Here is an 18,444-nt window from a genome sequence, read left to right as displayed (position 1 = left end):
GTCAGCGGGTTTGACAGCCGACGCTCAATTTTGCCGGCGTCGGTTCTCGAGCCCGCTGACAGCCACGGGCTCGGAAACCGGACGCCGGCAAAATTGAGCGTCCGGTTTTTGGCCCGACAGCCGCGGGCCGAATTCAAAATTTTTTTATTTTTTTTTTTTACTTTTTTTTACTTTTGGGGACCTCCGACTTAATATCGCTATGATATTAAGTCGGAGGGTGCACAGAAAAGCAGTTTTTACTGCTTTTCTGTGCACTTCCCTGGCGCCGAAAGAAATTAGCGCCTACCTTTGGGCGGCGCTAATTTCTTAGAGTAAAATGTGCGGCTTGGCTGCACATTTTACTTACTGGATCGCTCGGGAATACCTAATAGGGCCATCAACATGCATTTGCATGTTGAGGGCGCTATTAGGTGCCGCGGGTGGGCCGCGTGTTTTCCTCCCCTTACTGAATAAGGGGTAAGGGAAAACACGCGTCCAGAGCAGGGTGACAGTGCGCTCCGACGGAGCACACTTTACTGGATCGACCTGAAAGGTAGGCGCTAATTTCTTCCGGCGCCAGGGAAGTGCACAGAAAAGCAGTAAAAACTGCTTTTCTGTGCACCCTCCGACTTAATATCATAGCGATATTAAGTCGGAGGTCCCCAAAAGTAAAAAAAAGTAAAAAAAAAAAAAAAAATTTTTGAATTCGGCCCGCGGCTGTCGGGCCGAAAACCGGACGCTCAATTTTGCCGGCGTCCGGTTTCCGAGCCCGTGGCTGTCAGCGGGCTCGAGAACCGACGCCGGCAAAATTGAGCGTCGGCTGTCAAACCAGCTGACAGCCGCCGCTCCAGGCCAAAAGGAGGCGCTAGGGACGCGCTAGTGTCCCTAGCGCCTCCTTTTCCTCGTTTGCACCGCGTCACCTAATTTAAATACTGGATCGCTCGCACCGGCGAGGGGCCGGTGCATGCGCCGGGAGAGCGGGCGTTAGTCCGCTCTCCCACGGACTTTACTGGATCGGGCTGCCAACCGGGAGCCAACCACTAACCACATTTTAAGCAATTTTGCATTATATTGAGCCACGTTATATTTTTATAGTATTTATCCAGGAACATCTTGCTTGAGGCTTTATTTGACTGCAAAGTCCCCTGCCAGCATTGGATTCTTCTTCATATAAAAGAAGGATAGGTCTCTTATACATTGTATTCATTACCAGGGCCTCAGTAAGATCACAGATAAGGATCATTATCGCCTACCTCTGAACTCTTCATAGATTTCAGATTGCCCAGTTTATTTCCAAGCTGGACTTGCAGAGGGGCTATAACCTTATGAAGATCTGACAGGATGAAGAGTGGAAGACTGTTTTCAATACCAAGGACAGTCAGTATGAGTATACAATCATTCCTTTTGGGCTTTGTAATGCTCCTGTCATATTCCAAGTTTTTAATTAATGATGTCTTACAAAACCTACTCTCTCAGTATATAGTGGTCTACCTTGATGACATCTCAGTCTTCTTCCCATACCTGGCCACCAATAGGCAACATGTAGTGAAGGTCCTCTCTCATCTTTGCCAGCATCAGCTTTTCGTCCAGTTTATGAAGGGTGTTTTTGAATATAATTGAATTCACTTCCTGGCATATGTAAGCTCGGCTCAAGGTTTTGAGATGGACCTGGATAAGATAACCACAATACTTTATTGGCCAGTACCTCTGAGTGTTAAAGCACTCCATTATTTTGTGGGCTTTTCTAACAATTATCAGTGCTTTATTCAAAATTTCTCCAAAGTAGTGGCACCACTTATGGACCATACACATTGGGGGACTCCTACAAATTCATAGAATTCCAAGCTCAGTGGGCCTTTGAAGAACTGAAGCAACTTTTAGTGCCAGCTCCAATCTTGTGTTACCCTGATTTAGTCTAGCCTTTCATCTTAGAAGTTGATGCCTCTGAGGTTGGTTCAGGTGCAGTTTTATCACAAAGATCTGATCTGAACTCCAGGCTCCAACCGTGTGGTTACCTTTTTTGAAGGTTCTGTCCGGGGGAATGCGACTATGATGTGGGAAACCAAGAACTCATTGCCAGTAAGAGGGCTTAGTAAGAGTGAAGATACCTGTTGGAAGGATCCACCTCTCCAATCACAAGCCTTATAGATCATAAAAATTAAACTTTATATTGAGGATGCTAAACATCTGAGCCCTTGACAAACCCAATGGGCCATGTTGCTCACTTATTTTCAGTTAATTATCTCCTATCATCCTGGCTCAAAGAATGTTAAGGCCAATATGCTGACACAACACTGCTTTTCTACTTTCTTCTACTTTAGCCTTTGAAATTCCTGCAGCCAATGACTTTGTGCAACACTTTCAGAGAATCTGGCACAAGTGCGCAATAATTTGGCGAGAACTGTAATTCAGCAGAAAAAAATCACTTAATGCCATCGTAGATGTGAACCCTAATTTGAGGTTGGCAATAAGGTCTGGCTTTCTACAAAGAATCTACATCTGGAGACTCCCCTGTGCTAAGCTTGGTCCCATGTACATAGGGATATATCCTAACAATGAGAAAGTCAATCCAGTAACAATGTGCTTAAGATACTATCATTTGATGTCTCCTTGTTGAAGCTGGCTACACCAGATCTTTTTAATACACAAGGAACATCTCCAAATCTGGCTCTGGTTGATGGTCAGCCTGAATTTGAGGTTGAGGAGATTCTGGACTCTAGAGTGTCCCTTAATAGAGTATAGAGCTTGGCAAATTGGGAGGGATATGGCCCAGAAGAAAAATCGTGGGTTGATGTATCTGACCTCCATGCACCTCGTCTTTTAAAGAAATTTCTTGCAAAGCATCACAATGGGCCATCCAGAGGCCATTGATGAAGGGGAGGTGGGGTACTGTGAGGATCCATTGCTGATTGCACCCTAGCTTACGGGTGGCAGTGTGAGATACTTGGACTGTCTATCCAGTCCCACCAGCTCGGTACCCCTCACTGGTATGCTGTTACTCCTAGAATTGCCACAATCATGATACCAAGGAGTTGCCACTTGCTGTTTCCTTGAGCACTGGGCAGCCTCCTCCTAAAAATAATGGAGAGCTGCTAGCTCTGCAGCCACGAAGGCTCCTGCCGACTTCAGATCCCTGAATGGGGCAGCATCCTGGACACTGGCTACCAAGAGAGTATTTAAAAAAATATATACTTTTTAAGTCTTGGTTACATGGGTACTGCAAAGGCAGCCATCAGGAGGAATTGGAGGATGACTGACTCAGTTTGGCTGGGAGGAAGGATAACTGGCTGGAGGTAACATATTTGCTGGTTGACAGAGGGGGGTGACTGGGGAATGGGCTTATTGACTGTTGAGGAAGAGGGAGGAGGGTGATAGATGATGGCAGGGTTAAAAGAGAGGAAGCCTGTTGGGGTCAAGCTGGTGGTGGGAAAATTGAGAGGGTAAAACTGGTGGGGACAAGTGAGAGTAACAAATAAATGACTATGGGGAGGGAGATTGAGAGAGAGAGAGAGAGAGAGTGAGGAAAAGATTGGTGGGGATGAAAGAGGGAGGGACAGATGTGGGGTCAGGGTGGGAGGATTAAAAGAAAGCGGAGACACTTTTGGGGCTGAATAGAGAGAGAGGACAGGAGAGACTAGTGGGGCTAGGATTGTATGAGAGAGGGAGAGACTGGAGGGCCAGAGTGTGGAAAAGAGAGATTCAGAGAGTTGGCCTTTTCTTTGCTGGGGAAAGGGCACCTCTTTCCCCCCCCCCCCCCCCCCCCCCCCCCCCCCCCCCCCCACACTCCTCAGAGGTGACGCAGCTCTCTGCTCCTATAATTTTATGGCTCTTGGTAGGTGAAAGGTTGACCACCCCTGCTATAGTTGATCAAATTCAAACCATCGAGCTAATGTGACAAATACAGTGCACATTTTCCTTTCTTTTGATAAATATAAAACTTTTGCCTATTTCAAATGAATAATATGAATGTGAGGGGCATCTGTGTCTTGAAATACTTGCATATATCCAGCTCCAATATCTTTGTATTTATTCATCAACTGATATACATTTATTTGAAAACTTGTATCTTGTTTTATGTGCCATGTCTGAGAGTTCATTTTTTCAAGCTGAGTTGATTGAAAATGGTATAGTGCACCTAAATTCCTGCTAGGCCAGCAGAAAAGTCATGTAAAAGGGCCCAGAGACCGCTGCTCTGTGTGTTGTCTTCTCTTTCTTCTGTAAAAGTACTCCCATACCCACACACACACACACACACACATACATTGAATCTCAATTAAATATGCATCGATGCTGATTTTTGATCTTCTGTTTGCCATCTCAACATTACTTTCTTCCTAAAAAAAATAAGGCATTTGTTTTCAGAAAGATTTTCCATGTTCTTTACATCTCATAAAGGCTGCTTTCCATTTAAGAGGACATTTCTACATTTGCACCCTACCTGAGGGAATATGAGCTGATGAGCCTGGAAATTAAATTCACTGTGTGCAGCCTTTGACATTTTGTATGTTTGACTGTTGGACACACTCGTTGTCCTCCATGGTGAAATAGGAGCAAGGTCCATAACCAAATAAATTAATTTGGTAGAATTCAGAAATGGGCTACACAACTTGATTACTGATTATAATGCACCTTTTTTTGAACATCAGACTGAGGAAGATGGTCCCTTTGATTAATAACTAATCAGTTTACTTTGTTATTGGACAAGGGTAATCTAATTTGCTTGGGTACCCATCTGCACTTGATTGCTCATTCTCTGTTAATTCAGCTGTGATAGACTGTCACTGGCCTTTTCTTTTCCCAGGAGAAGAGGTTGACAGACAGCTGTGCAGAGATGCTATCTATCCAGTACCAGTTGTCTGTGATGTCCCCTGCCCAAAAGACTGTGTTCTCAGCATGTGGTCTCAGTGGTCCTCCTGCTCTCACACCTGTTCAGGCAAAACTACAGAAGGAAGACAAATGAGAGCCCGTTCCATTCTAGCATATGCCGGGGAAGGTAAGGTCACACAGAGTACATCAACAATCTTTGTACTTTACCAGAAAACATTCTTAGTTATTATTATTATTATTTAAATAGTTATGGTAAATACCGTACTGCTTTAGAACTCCTGATGTCTTATTTCTTATATGCAATAAAGGCTGTGTTATATCATCATAATGAGGCCAGTTTTCCAAGCCATTTTTGAGGGTAACACCGTGGAAATGCTCCTCCCTGTGTCTGGGTAAACTTGCATGCATAGCGCCACCACACATACCGTTTTACCCAGAATGAGAAGTCACTTTCCTAGGGCTGGACTTGGGATGGACTTGTGTCTCGACATTTTAAAAGCATGCACCGATTTCTTAGGAAAGCTGCCCACACAAATAAGCAAGCAGAAACACGGGTGTGGCTAGTTTTTCCAGAATAATTTTCCAAGTGAAAATAGGTGTATAATTTCACTTTGAAATTGGTGCAAAATCCGCAGATAAGTGACTTTGCAGCCATGATATCTTCAGTGGGGTAGATTTTCAAAACATTTTCAAAAAATACGCGTGCGCATCCATGTGTGCGTGCTACCCGGTGCGCACACGTGGATGCGTGATTTTATAACATGCGTACGCTGGCACACGCATGTTATAAAATTCCAGGTTGGCGCGCAAGGAGAGGTATAATTTTGCAAATTTGCGCGGCGAACGCATCGGGGCCTTCCCCAGTTCCCTCCCAGTCCGCTCCAATTAGGAGCGGACTGGGAGGGAACTTCCTAACCCCCTACCCTAACCTCCCTTCCTCTTCCCCTATCCTACCCTCCCCCATCCCTATCCTAGCCTCCCCCCGTCTTTTTAACTCACCTTTTGCTCCTGCAAAGGAGCAGAAGCAAGTTGCGTGCGCCGGCACAGTAGAAATGGCCGCTGTACCGGATGCCTCTAGCCCTGCCCCACCCCCGGACTCCCCCTTTTAAGACTTGCATACATCCCGGGATTTACACGCGCCGGGGTTTTAAAATCGGGCCTAATATGTTCTGAAATATCACAATTTGACTAAAATATCTTTGCATGTGGGTAATGATACTCCACAGCCTGCCACTGCAGGAACCTTTTACCTTCTAGTACTGTGTTCATTCATTTCCACTGTTTTATATTTTCTAGGGATGTGAATCGTTTTTTGACGATTTAAAATATCGTCCGATATATTTTAAATCGTCAAAAAATCGTTAGGGCCACGATACAATACCAATTCCCCCGATTTATCGTTAAAAAATCGTAAATCGGGGGAAGGGGAAGGGCAGGAAAACCGGCACACTAAAACCCCCTAAAACCCACCCCCGACCCTTTAAATTAAATCCCCCACCCTCACGAACCCCCCCCCAATGCTTTAAATTACCTGGGGATCCGGCGGTGGTCCAGAACGGCGGTCCGGAACGGCCCCCTCAATAGAATCGTGTTGTCTTCAGCCGGCGCCATTTTTCAAAATGGCCACCGCAAAATGGCGGCGGCCATAGACAAAAACGATTCGACGGAGGAGGTCGTTCCGGACCCCCGCTGGACTTTTGGCAAGTCTTGTGGGGGTCAAGAGGCCCCCCCAAGCTGGCCAAAAGTTTCCTGGGAGTCCAGCGGGGTTCCGGGAGCATGCACATGTAGGCCACGCACGCATGTTATAAAGTCTATCCCTATATCTTTTCCCTGATCCAACTCTCTGGTCACCTAATCAAAGAAATTGATCAGATTTGTCTGACAAGACATATATGTGATAAAACCATGTTGTCTCAAATCTTGCAGTCCATTGGATTCCAGAAACTTTATTATCTTCTAGAGATGTGAATCGGAACTGTTAATTTTTTTTTGTGCGGCCCGATTGCGGTTTTGTTTATCGGCTGCGTCCGAGCCGATAAACAAAAAAACCCACCCGACCCTTTAAAACTGTTCCCTTAGCTTTCCCCCCCCCCAAACTTTTTACAAGTACCTGGTGGTCCAGTGGGAGTCCTGGGAGCAATCTCCCGCTCTCGGGGCCGTTGGCTGCCACTAATAAAAATGGCACCAATGGCCCTTTGCCATTATCGTGTGACAGGGTATCCATGCCATTGTCCATGCCCTGTCACATGGTAGGAGTAATGGATGGCCGGTGCCATCTTTAAAAATGGTGCGGGCCATCCAGTGCTCCTATCATGTGACAGGGGCAAAGGCCGGCGCCGAAGATGTCGGAGCCGGCGCCGAAGACTCCGGAACCAGTCCCGGATAGACATGAATCGGCACCGAACAGATGAGAATCAACTCCCAAGAGATCGGAGCCGGCGCCAAAAAAACCGAAACCAACAACAACAACCAACAACAACCAACAACCAACAACAGAGGAGTCGCATCAAGCGCCACAAATGCATCAGCTTCAGAAAAAACCGGAAAGGAGATTGGAGATGCGAGAGACTCTACCTTTGGAGAAACAAGCACGAGATTCGACTCCTGGAGCATTGCAATCGCAACTCACAGTACAAAGAAAGCTATCGAGACACCAAACCCAATCGTCGACGTGGAGTCATACATCATCATGGAAGTCTGTATCAGAGAGGGATTCTCGGACAGAGACCAGACACTCAGACCGCAGGAAAAGGTCTAAGCGTCATAGGGATTCATCTTCCTCCTCCAGACGAGAATATGGTCATGCGCATAAACGTTGCCGTGTCTCACACCACACAAAAGATGTGTCATCAACCTCTTCCTCCTCCCATCATAGGAGCAGATCCGGAAGCTCTCACAGTTCAACTAGACGAATATTACAAATTTCTTCATCTACTTCCCCTCGTTCCAACTCCAGGTCAACTGACAAAGAGTGATCGCAACACCGGGAGGAAGCATAGAGTAGTCAATCTGGCGGAGATGAGAACTTGGGGCCTCTTACCCCACACTCAAAACAGCTAAATTTATCAGGAAAATTGAGAGCATCTCAGGAACGCCCTCTGATGCCACCACACACCACAAAGGTGTTTTGGGACCTTACTCAGTCCTTAGCAGGATTTTTTTGAGACTCAAATCCTCCTATACATTACCACAGGAATCCTCACCCACTCGTGAGGACCCAGAGGAACAACCTCAAGCAGTCCTTCGAGAACCAGTATTGGTACAGCCACACTCTCTGCCCGTCTCCCCAATTCGGTCACCAACCTCTTAAAATGATTCGGTATCAGTACACTCTTCGTCTTCCTCTTCCACTGGCTATCCGTCTGATCCACTGGAACAACCTGAGGAACCGTATTCTCCCCCGGAGGATCTTTCTTATCCAAAATTTGTGGATAAAATGGGAGCCATTTTAAAGTTGGAAGTGCAGAAACTGCCAGAACCGAGAGCGGAGACATCAGGGCTCTTGAAGATCTTCGATACCCCTGGAGAACCATCATCGCTTCTGCCACACACCGTGTTGCATAGCATTCTTCAGAAATCATGGGAGACCCCCATTGCCTTACCAGCGGTGTCTAGGAAGACTGATTTAAAGTTTAAACTGCAAAAACCTTCTGCGTACTCCACTCCACAATTACCACATGAGTCTATTGTTGTGGAATCAGCTTTACAGAGATCAAGGAAGTCCAAAACTCATGCCTCTAACCCCCCGGGCAAAGATAACAAATGTCTAGATGACTTCGCAAAACGAGTCTATCAAAATGCTATGCTAACTGCACGAATCCATCATCATCAATTCTACATGGTACAATACATGTATGAATGTATCCAAGCAACCAAGGGGATGTTTACCTCAGCAGGGGACACCATCCCTTCCCCTATTTCAGACATGGAAGAATGCTCCCGTCACATGCTTAGAGCAGTATACGAGAGATTTGAGAACTCCTCTTGTGCATCAGCAACATCTATAGCGGCAAGGAGACTAGCTTGGCTGAAGGCCAGCGCCATCCAAGAAGAGTTACACGAAAAGCTGGCTAATCTCCCCTGCACAGATGATAATCAAATTTGATCATATTATGATCACTATTGCCAAGCGGCCCCACCAATGTTACCTCTCTCACCAAGTCCTGTGCTCCACTGAGAATTAGTTCTAAAATTGCTCCCTCTCTCATCAGTTCCTGAACCAATTGCTCCATAAAGCTATCATTTATTCCATCCAGGAACGTTATCTCTCTAGCGTGACCCGATGATACATTTACCCAGTCAATATTGGGGTAATTGAAGTCTCCCATTATTACTGCACTACCAATTTGGTTAGCTTCCCTAATTTCTCTTAGCATTTCACTGTTCGTCTCACCATCTTGACCATGTGGACGGTAGTATACCCCTATCACTAAAGTCTTCGCCTGCCTTCTCCAAGTCTGACCTCTGCTACGACTGACTTCGCCTGCCTTCTCCAAGCCTGACCATTGCTATGTCTGACCACGCCTGCCTTCTCCATGCATTGACCATTGCTATGTCTGACCACGTCTGCCTTCTCAGTGCCTTGACCATTGCTATGTCTGACCACGCCTGCCTTCTCCGTGCTTTGACCATTGCTACGTCTGACCACGCCTGCCTTCTCCGTGCCTTGTTCATTGCTACTTCTGACCACGCCTGCCTTCTCCTTGCCTTGATCATTGCTATGTACGACTTCATCTCAGACATTCTTGAGTCCAGAGTTCCACGTTGCTTGCTACACCTTCCAAGTGCCGCCAGCTTCCATTAAACTTTACAGTGTCGCCTCTGTCCCTGTTCTCTGGACACAGACTATTAAGGCTTCAGCCTTCCTTTGCTCAGGCACCTTCAGTTCCTTCTTATCCCTTAGTGCTTTAGTTCCTGTTCCACATCCCGTCCAGGATACAACCACACCACCTGCTGGCTGCTGCCTCTGGGCTGAAGCATCTCCTACCTGTATTCAACCTTGAGGCCCACCTAAGTCTTGCCAGCCGAGGCACCCAAAGGCTCAACCCGAGGGGAATGTGGGCTGGTATAGATGAAGCTCCAGTGGCCTCCAGCTTCAGCCCACTCTGCCTGCTGACGGTGGGGACCCATAGGCCCTTGCCTACGGGTTGCATCAACCCCACCTCAACCCAAGGATCCACCTCTATGCAACAGAGAGGAACATCTAGTAAGAAAAAGGAGGGGATAATCTTCTTGTACAGGTCCTTGGTGAGGCCTCACCTGGAGTACTGTGTTCAGTTCTGGAGATCGTATCTCAAAATGGACATAGACAGGATGGAGGCAGTCCAGAGAATGGCAACCACAATGGTGGGAGGTCTCCATCAAATGACTTATAAGGAGAGGTTGAAGAACCTAAATATGTGTACCCTGGAGGAGAGGAGGAGCAGGGGAGATACGATACAGACTTTCAGATACGTGAAAGGTTTAAACGATGCACGATCAACAACAAGCCTTTTCTGTTGGAAAGAAACCAGTAGAATTAGGGGTCACGAAATGAAACTCCAGGGAGGATGACTCAGAATCGATATCAGAAAATATTTCTTCATGGAGAGGGTGATGGATGCCTGGAATGCCCTTTTAGAGGAGGTGGTGAAGACAAAAATGGTGAAAGATTTCAAAAGGGCATGGTAGGAACACTGTGGATCCCTAAAGGTAAGGGGAGGAGAATGAAGTAAGAGGCATAGGGGTAGCTTGGTGGAATGGCTGTTTCTACCTTTAACCAATAAACCTTCATACTGTTGATGCAACTCCATCATTGCTTGCTGCTTCAATGGCAGGGGGAAAAGAGGAATTAGATTCAGAAAACAATCAACAAGGCATTGAACTGTACGGTTTGGGAAAACAGATAAGCATGGGGGTAACTTGCTTGATGCGGTGGTAACTACCCTAACCATAAAGCCTGATACTACACTTCTGATGCAACTCCAAAAATGCTCTCTGATTCAACTGCAGGAGGTGAAAGGAAATTGAACTCAAGCAGTAAACAACAAGAGCCCTGACCTTGGCGGTCTGAGTACCTGATAAGTAAGGGAAACTGATTTCTATGGGAGCTTTCTGGGCAGACTGGATGGACCATTGTGTCCTTTTCTGCCATCATGTCTGTGTTGCTAGGTTTCTATGTTTCACTGTCTCTCTCAGCAGGAACTGTCACTGGTGCTTGCCTCACCTAGGGTGTAGAGTCAGCTCAAAGGTCTTCAGTCCTCTGGAGAAGAGCCCTTTTACTGCAAAAGGGAATCTGGTGAAAAATCTATCTCTCTGTAAATTAGTAGGAGAAGGACCCTCTGGCAGGGAGTGCACAATGAGTTGTCACTTCCAACAGAAGATGCAGAATGAGATTGGGAGGCCTCACCAGAGAGTAAAACATCCTCATTGTTTGGAAGCTTTCTGAATCTGATCACATGGAATTCTAAAATGGCTGGGTTAAATAGGGTTGAGGCATCCAACTACAGCCCTCCAGGTGGGAGGGACTGATGGGGGATGGAAAGTTCATGATATTAAAGTTCTATACAGGGACCTAGTGACATCAAATGGCCAACCTGTAGGGGTGCCACACAGAGAAGGTGGTAGATGTGTATGGAACAACTTCCCAATGGAGGTGGTGGATACAAAGACAGTATATGAAATCAAGCATGGTGGACCTCTGAGGGAGTGGTAGAGATTATAGAGATAGGCAGACCAGATAGGCCATATGATCTTTTTCTGCCATCATGTTTCTATGTTTCTTCAGTACACCTTTGAAGATGATCCCATTAAACAGGCTTTATGTTGAAACAATGACCACTGTCAGGTTTTATATATGACATGTTTCTATTTTTTAAAGCGTTTTATAATATGTGATATGTGACTTTAAAAAATGTTTACATTAAGTAAAAATAGTGCTAAATGTAAATTGATTTTTTATAGCTAGTATTTTTATCATCAAGCTACACTAGTTTTTTTTAATTTTAATATTTATTGAATTTTAAATTTTACAAATTAAGACATAACATCTCAGTCAGAAAACATTCAAGTCTAGGCCATAATAGTATAAAGATATTATAGAAGCACAGATTTCAAAGAAGAACAAAAAGAAATACAGTTCAGGCCTAAATCCTATAAAAATAAGATCCACAACCAAGCGGGGCAAGACAAATACTGAAAGAATATTTTAACAAACAAACAAATAAAAGAACAAAAACTTGAAGGGAGATACAGCCAAAACTACAATCTACACTTTAAACAGGTGAAATGGAGGAAAAGAAAAATCTCCAAGAACTGTGATGCAAAAACTCTTCTATCTGTTCAGGTCTAAAGAAAATATAATGGCCTCTCTGGTATACTAAAGACATTTGCATGGGAAATCGGAGGAGAAAATGTGCCCCAAGCTGTAGGACTCAATTCCAAGGAGGTTTTTCTTCTTTTTTGGGTCACATGTAATACAACGTGGAAATCTTTCACCAATATATTTAAAAATAAATGTTATTCTATTTTTATCTTTAATGTTTGACTTGACATTGCTAATCTCATCTTTGGCATCACTTACAGGCCGATACAGTACAGTGACCTCCGGTGGGAGCGCACTGTTAACCCGCATTTGATCAGTAAGGGGTAATAGCGTGTCGAAAACACGCGTCCAACCCCCCCCCCCCCCCCCCCCCCCGAAACTAATAGTGTCCGCAACATGCAAATGTATGTTGATGGCCCTATTAGTTATTCCCGCGCGATACAAAAAATAAAATGTGCAGCCAAGCCGCACATTTTACTTTCAGAAATTAACGCCTGCCCAAAGGTGTTATTAAGTTGGAGGCCCCAAAAGTAAAAATTAAAAAAGTAAAAATTAAAAAAAAAATTAAAAATTGGTCCGCGGGTCGGAAGACGGACGCTCAATTATGCCGGCGTCTGTTTTCCGAACCTGTGGCTGTCAACAGGTTTGAGAACCAATGCCGGTAAAATTAAGCGTCGGCTGTCAAACCCGCTGACAGCCGCCACTCCTGTCAAAAAGGAGGTGCTAGGGACGCGCTAGTGTCCCTAGCGCCTCCTTTTACCACGGGCCCTAATTTGCATAGGCCACCCTCCTGAATCACACGCCCAGGAGAGTGGTCTGTGTGCGCGCCGAGAGAGTGGGCGCTCGCCAGCTCTCCCGCGCGTTTTTCTGAATCGGCCTGTTAGTGAGATACTTGACTGATCTGTACCTCTTCAATGTTTGGAAGCTATTATATTATACAGATTTTATTCTGTCTATATCAAATTATGTCTTGTGACTATTAAAATTAAATTGCCGGTACCTGTAAATCTATTACGGTATGTAGTTTAGTCACTTGCTGTAAAACTGGTAATGAATGATCTTTCACCTCCAGAAATAAGTCACTAGGATTCAGCCCTAGAGACAGAAGACTAATTTTGATCAGTATTCAGAGAAAGTATTTTCTCTATAGCTGCATAGTAAAAGGCTGTTCCATTAATATGGAAAAAACGCTGAAAAAAAACGCTTGCAAGAGCTAGTAGACTGATATTTTACCTGTTTCATTTAGACTACACTTTACAAATATTGAGCCCAACTTTCAATCTTCTCTGTGTGGCCTCATGAACACATGAATATGGATCTGTAGAGGATTGCTCTAGTATTTTAGACCTGTTCAGACCATCTGTGCAGGTTTTAAAATATGCATATCTCCACGCCACCCCCAAGTACATGCAAAATTTTGTTCATATATGGCAATGTTAGTACACATGTACTTTTTCATGCATATGTATATTTTCAGTTTTGCTGAGGTGGCTCATTCCAGAATGGTACCCCCTTCTCCTAGCAAGACAGCCAATTTTCATTGTTAAGGATATAGCCAAGCTGGCCTCCCTGGTGGTGGCAAAGGAGAACATACTGTTCCCCATCCACGGAGTCTGGAGTAATGCCCAGACCATGAGGCAGGCCTTGCAGGACATGCAGAAAGAATTTTATTTTTTTTTTCCTATGCACAAACATCACATATTTTGTAAAATAATGCACATTCACCTTTGAAAATGTCTTTGTATCAGAGAGTTCCTTTCCGCTAGAGCTGCTGGTGGGTATGATAATGTTTCTCCTGCAATTTCTCCTCACTCGGGTCTTATGCCTCCTCCTCCTCCTCCTCTTCATCATTGGTAACTTTGCTTTTGGCCAGGTTATGAAGCATGTAGCAGGTTAGAAAGATGTTACAGATCTTTGTTGGGGTGTAGAGAAGACATCCTCCTAATCTATCCAAGCAAAAGCACTGGTCTGTCGGTGAGCCCTGTAGTAGAGGACATCCTTTGCAGTCTGTGGGTATGCCAAAGGGATCATGACCCAGGCTTTGAATGGATATCCTCTATCTCCTGTAGGGGAGAAGGCAGAAAGAAAGAGAGTGAGATATTCCAAGGTGTAGCCTGTGGAGGCTGGATCAGCTTTCCTAGGCCTAAGACTACCTAGAGGCAGAAGGAAAGAAAAGGGCAGAGGTTGGTTGCTGTGCCATTGAAGTGAGTACTGCATACCTTTCTAGAAGCCAACCCCCAGTAATGAGATCTTCCTTCAAGATGTCAAAGAATGCCTGACTGTGAGAAGATGTAGGCATTATATCCATGATGATCCCCTTGGCATTGCAGACTACCTGCATGTTGAGGAAGTAGAAGCCCTTGCAATTATGGAAGGTGGCCTTGTTGCCCACAGGTGACCTTATAGAGATGTGAGTGCAATTGATAGTCCCAGAACAGAGGGGGAGCATGAAATTTGGTAGAAATTAGAGATGTGCTTCGTTTTTTTCTACCGGGTCGTTTTTCGGTTCGAATACTTCGTGGTATAATTCGGGTCTTCTCGTTTCGTTTTCGGTTCGTTTGCCCGAAAACGAAACGAGAAACCCGAAACCGGACCGAAAAACGAATCGGTAACGAAGCGAAAAAAAAAAAACCACCCCAAGCATTTAAAAACATTTTTAAGCATTTTCGTACATATATAACAACCCCCCCCCCCCCATCCCGATCCCTCCCCAAGACTTACGAAGATCCCTGGTGGTCCAGCGGGGTCCCGGGGTCCATTTTCCCTCCATGCCCGGTGTGCTGTGCTGCAAGCCGTGCGCCTCAAAATGGTGCTGAATAGCCCGAACTACCATGTCACAGGGGCTTTCGGCGCTATTGGTCAGCCCCTGTCACATGGCCATCGGCGCCATCTTGTGCTCCTATCATGTGACAGGAGCTGACCAATGGCGCCGAAAGCCTCTGTGACATAGTATGGGCAAAGGCTATCGGCGCCATTTTGGTTACTGGCAGCCGAAAACGAAATCGCTTTCGGACCCTTGCTGGACCCCCAGGGATTATTGGCAAGCTTTGGGGGGGTCAGGAGCCCCCTCCTGACCCCCCCAAGGTGGCTTAATCCAGCCATCACCCCTAGAAGTGTCTGGAAAGGCCAGTAGCAAAAAAGCCTTATAGTGTTCAGTCAAGGTGTGTTCTCTCTGAGTAGAAGTGCACAGTTCCAGCTCTAAATGCTGGCCAAGTTAAAAGTATGGTTTTCTGTCAAACCTGAACCTGCACATGACTTGCCCCTCAGACAGATCCAGAAACTGTGCCCTGCTTCTATATATGCTCTCTAAGTTGCACCTCATCCTCCTTCTCTGTTCTCTCTCCCTCCTCAAACATTGCACTCTGAGTATCTATAGGCTTGATGAAGGTCTCTTCATCTCTACCATTCACTCCCCCCTCAGTCAGTCCCTGACACATACAAACTCACTCCCCAGCTAGCCACAGTCAGACCCTAAGACACACATATGCACACACAGTCAGCCCCAGTGAAATACAAACACCTCCAGTTTGCTCCAGTTAGCCCTGAGACACACACACAGCCCCGGTTATCCCCAATCAGCCCCTGTGACACCCTTGCTCCCCTACCAGAAATGCAGTGCCATCCGTAAAGAATGGAAGCAAACCATGGATGAAATAGGACAGACCTGCAAAAATAAAAAATAAAAAAAAGTTAAGGGATGCCATATAATCTTATGGGCAAGAATGATTTCCCAGTCAGCCCCCCATAACCTTGGCCTTTACTCCTAGCAAGCTGCCCTTTCCATTCAGCTGTTGCACTGGAGATGGACCCTTGGCCCAAGGTGGGGTTGATGTTACCCGCAGGGCAAGCCCTACAGGTCCCCACCATCGGAAGGCAGAGCTGGCTGAATGATAGAGACCAACTGGAGCTTCGCCAATACCAGCCCACGTTCCCCGTAGGTTGAGCCCTTGGATGCTGGGGCCGGCTAGTCTTAGGTGGGCCTCCGTCAGATGACTCCCAGTAGACGAGGTGGTAATCAGCCAGGGACCAGCAGAGGTAATAGGAAAGCCGAAGCAGGTCCGCATGAGGCAGAGATCCAGAGACCTGAGAGCTAAAGAGAACCAGAGGCAAAGACAGGTAGCACCGAGTAATAGTAGGCTGGAGTAGGCCAAAGCCCTTCCACGAAAGAAGATACTCCCAGTGGCGGCCTCTTCTGCAGATATCGAGGACTTCTCGAACTTGATATGTAGTATCAGTCTCAGCAGTAACCTGGGAAGGCACAGGAGTCTCACAAGAAGGCCAGGAGAGTACCATCGGTTTAAGTAAGGACAAATGAAAGGAATTATGTATGTCAAGAGTCAGTGGTAGTCGAAGTTGGTATGTGACTGGTCCAATACACCGAGTAATAGGAAAAGGACCAATGAATCTTGGCACGAATCTCTGAGAAGGGAGCTTGAGTCGTATATAGGGTGTACTTAGCCAGACCTTTTGGCCTGGCTGGAACTCTGGAGCTGGTCAACGATGAGCATCTGTAGCTTTCTTGGCCCAAGTCATGGCCTGACACAAATGAAGTTTGGTTTGGGCCCAAAGTGCCTAAAGGGTGTCTGCAGTGGCCTGAGTGCCGGGGTTGCCTGCCATATACTATGGAGAATGGTGAGACTCCGGTGGCTGCTACAATGTGGGAGTTGTGGGAAAACTCCACACATGGGAGTAACACCGCCCAATTGTCTTGCTGATCATTAGTATAGGCGTGAAGAAAGCTCTTGAGTGATCGGTTCATCTGCTCAACTTGGTCATTGGCCTGAAGGTGATACGTAGTCGTCAGACTGATGGTGATGCCAAATTTACTGTACAAAGCATGCCAATAATGAGCGATGAACTGGAGACCTCTGTCAGAGGCAATATCTGTGGGTAGGCCATGCAGGCAGAATACGTGCAGCAAAAAGAAATGTGCTAGCTCCGGGGCCGATGGTAAGGCAGGCATGGGGAGAAAATGAGCTATTTTGGAGAATCTGTCCACGATGACCCAGATGACCATATTCCCTTTAGAAGGTCCACCCAAAGTCTGTGGATAAGTGGGTCCACGGCTCTTCGGGTGCAGGTAATGGCTGAGGAAGGCATCAGGGTCAACCTACTGGTGGCTTTTGCTGAGCACAAGTTGGACAAGAGTCCAAGTAGGCGTGAGTGTCGGTAGACATGGTGAGCCACCAATATTAGCATTGGAGGAGAGAGAGTGTTCAGGCGCATCCTGGATAACCGGCTATCTTTGAATTGTGTGCCCAATGCAAGACCTTCTCTCGGAGCCGGCGAGGTACTACTGTCTTCCCGGCTGCCACTCTGATGGTGGCAGACAGACAGATACAGGCAGGGTCGATGACATGACTACGTTCATATGGAGTGTCATCTGGTTCAAAGGAGCGAGATAAGGCATCCATCTGGAGGTTCTTCTCCGCTGGAGGATGATGAAGCTAAAAGTTAAACTGGGAGAAAAACAGCGCCAAGCGTGCTTGGCAAGCGTTGAGACACTGGGCGTGTCTAAGGTGCTCGAGGTTTTTATGGTCGTTGAAAATGGTGAACTTGAACTGAGCGCCCTCTAACCAGGGACGCCACTCTTCGAGGATGAGTTTAATCGTGAGCAATTCCCTATCACCGATGCTGTAATTTTGCTCAGCAGGGGAGAACTTGTGGGAGTAAAATGAGCACGGATGGAGAACTCCTTGGGTTGAGTGCTGACTCAGAACCGCCCCAGCCCCTATGGTAGAGGCGTCCAGTTCTACAATGAAGGGGCGATTGGGGTCTGGGTGGCGCAGGCAAGGGCCTGAGAGGAAGGCATCTTTAAGTCTCTGGAATGCAGCAAGGGCTTCAGGTGGCCAATTCTTGGTGTCGCTGCCTTTACGGGTCATAGCCATAAGAGGCGCTGCCAGCAAGGAGTAATTAGCTATAAAGTTGCGGTAATAATTAGTGAATTCCATGAACCTCTGGAGCGCCCAAAGGTCCACAGGCCAAGGCCATTCTCGAATGCCTTTTAATTTAATTGGGTCCATTGTGAAACCTTACTGAGAGATTATATGCCTAGGAAAGATGTGTGCATGTTATAAAATTGGGGGTGGCATGCAAGGGTGGGTCGAATTTGCAAGTTTTGCACGGCGATGCATCGGGGCCTTCCCCAGTTCCCTTCCAGTCTGCTCCAATTAAGGAGCAGACTGGGACGGTACTTCCCTACCCCTACCCTAGCCTCCTTTCCCCTTCCCCTCTCCTCCCCACCCCTAAACCTAATCACCCATACCTTTTTTTTTTGTTCTTTAAATTGCTTCTCCCTCGGCAAATGGCTGCTGTACCGGCATCTCCATCCCCAC

The 18,444-nt window shown here is 46.3% G+C and overlaps 1 protein-coding gene across 3 annotated transcripts in view; it reads left to right on the top strand.

The window, feature by feature from the left end:
• Positions 1-18,444, top strand: part of THSD7A (thrombospondin type 1 domain containing 7A) — an 862,000-nt gene that overhangs the window by 507,412 nt on the left and 336,144 nt on the right. For all 3 annotated transcript variants that reach the window (XM_029588974.1, XM_029588975.1, XM_029588973.1), the window contains one exon: positions 4,781-4,972. In XM_029588974.1, the coding sequence (XP_029444834.1) occupies positions 4,781-4,972 (192 nt within the window). The remainder of the gene's footprint in view (positions 1-4,780; positions 4,973-18,444) is intronic.

This window comes from Rhinatrema bivittatum, chromosome 2 (genome assembly GCF_901001135.1).
Source record: "Rhinatrema bivittatum chromosome 2, aRhiBiv1.1, whole genome shotgun sequence".
In the NCBI taxonomy this organism is placed as follows: Eukaryota; Metazoa; Chordata; class Amphibia; order Gymnophiona; family Rhinatrematidae; genus Rhinatrema; species Rhinatrema bivittatum.
Note: the sequence above shows the minus strand (reverse complement) of the source record. Positions and strands in the feature narration are given on the sequence as shown.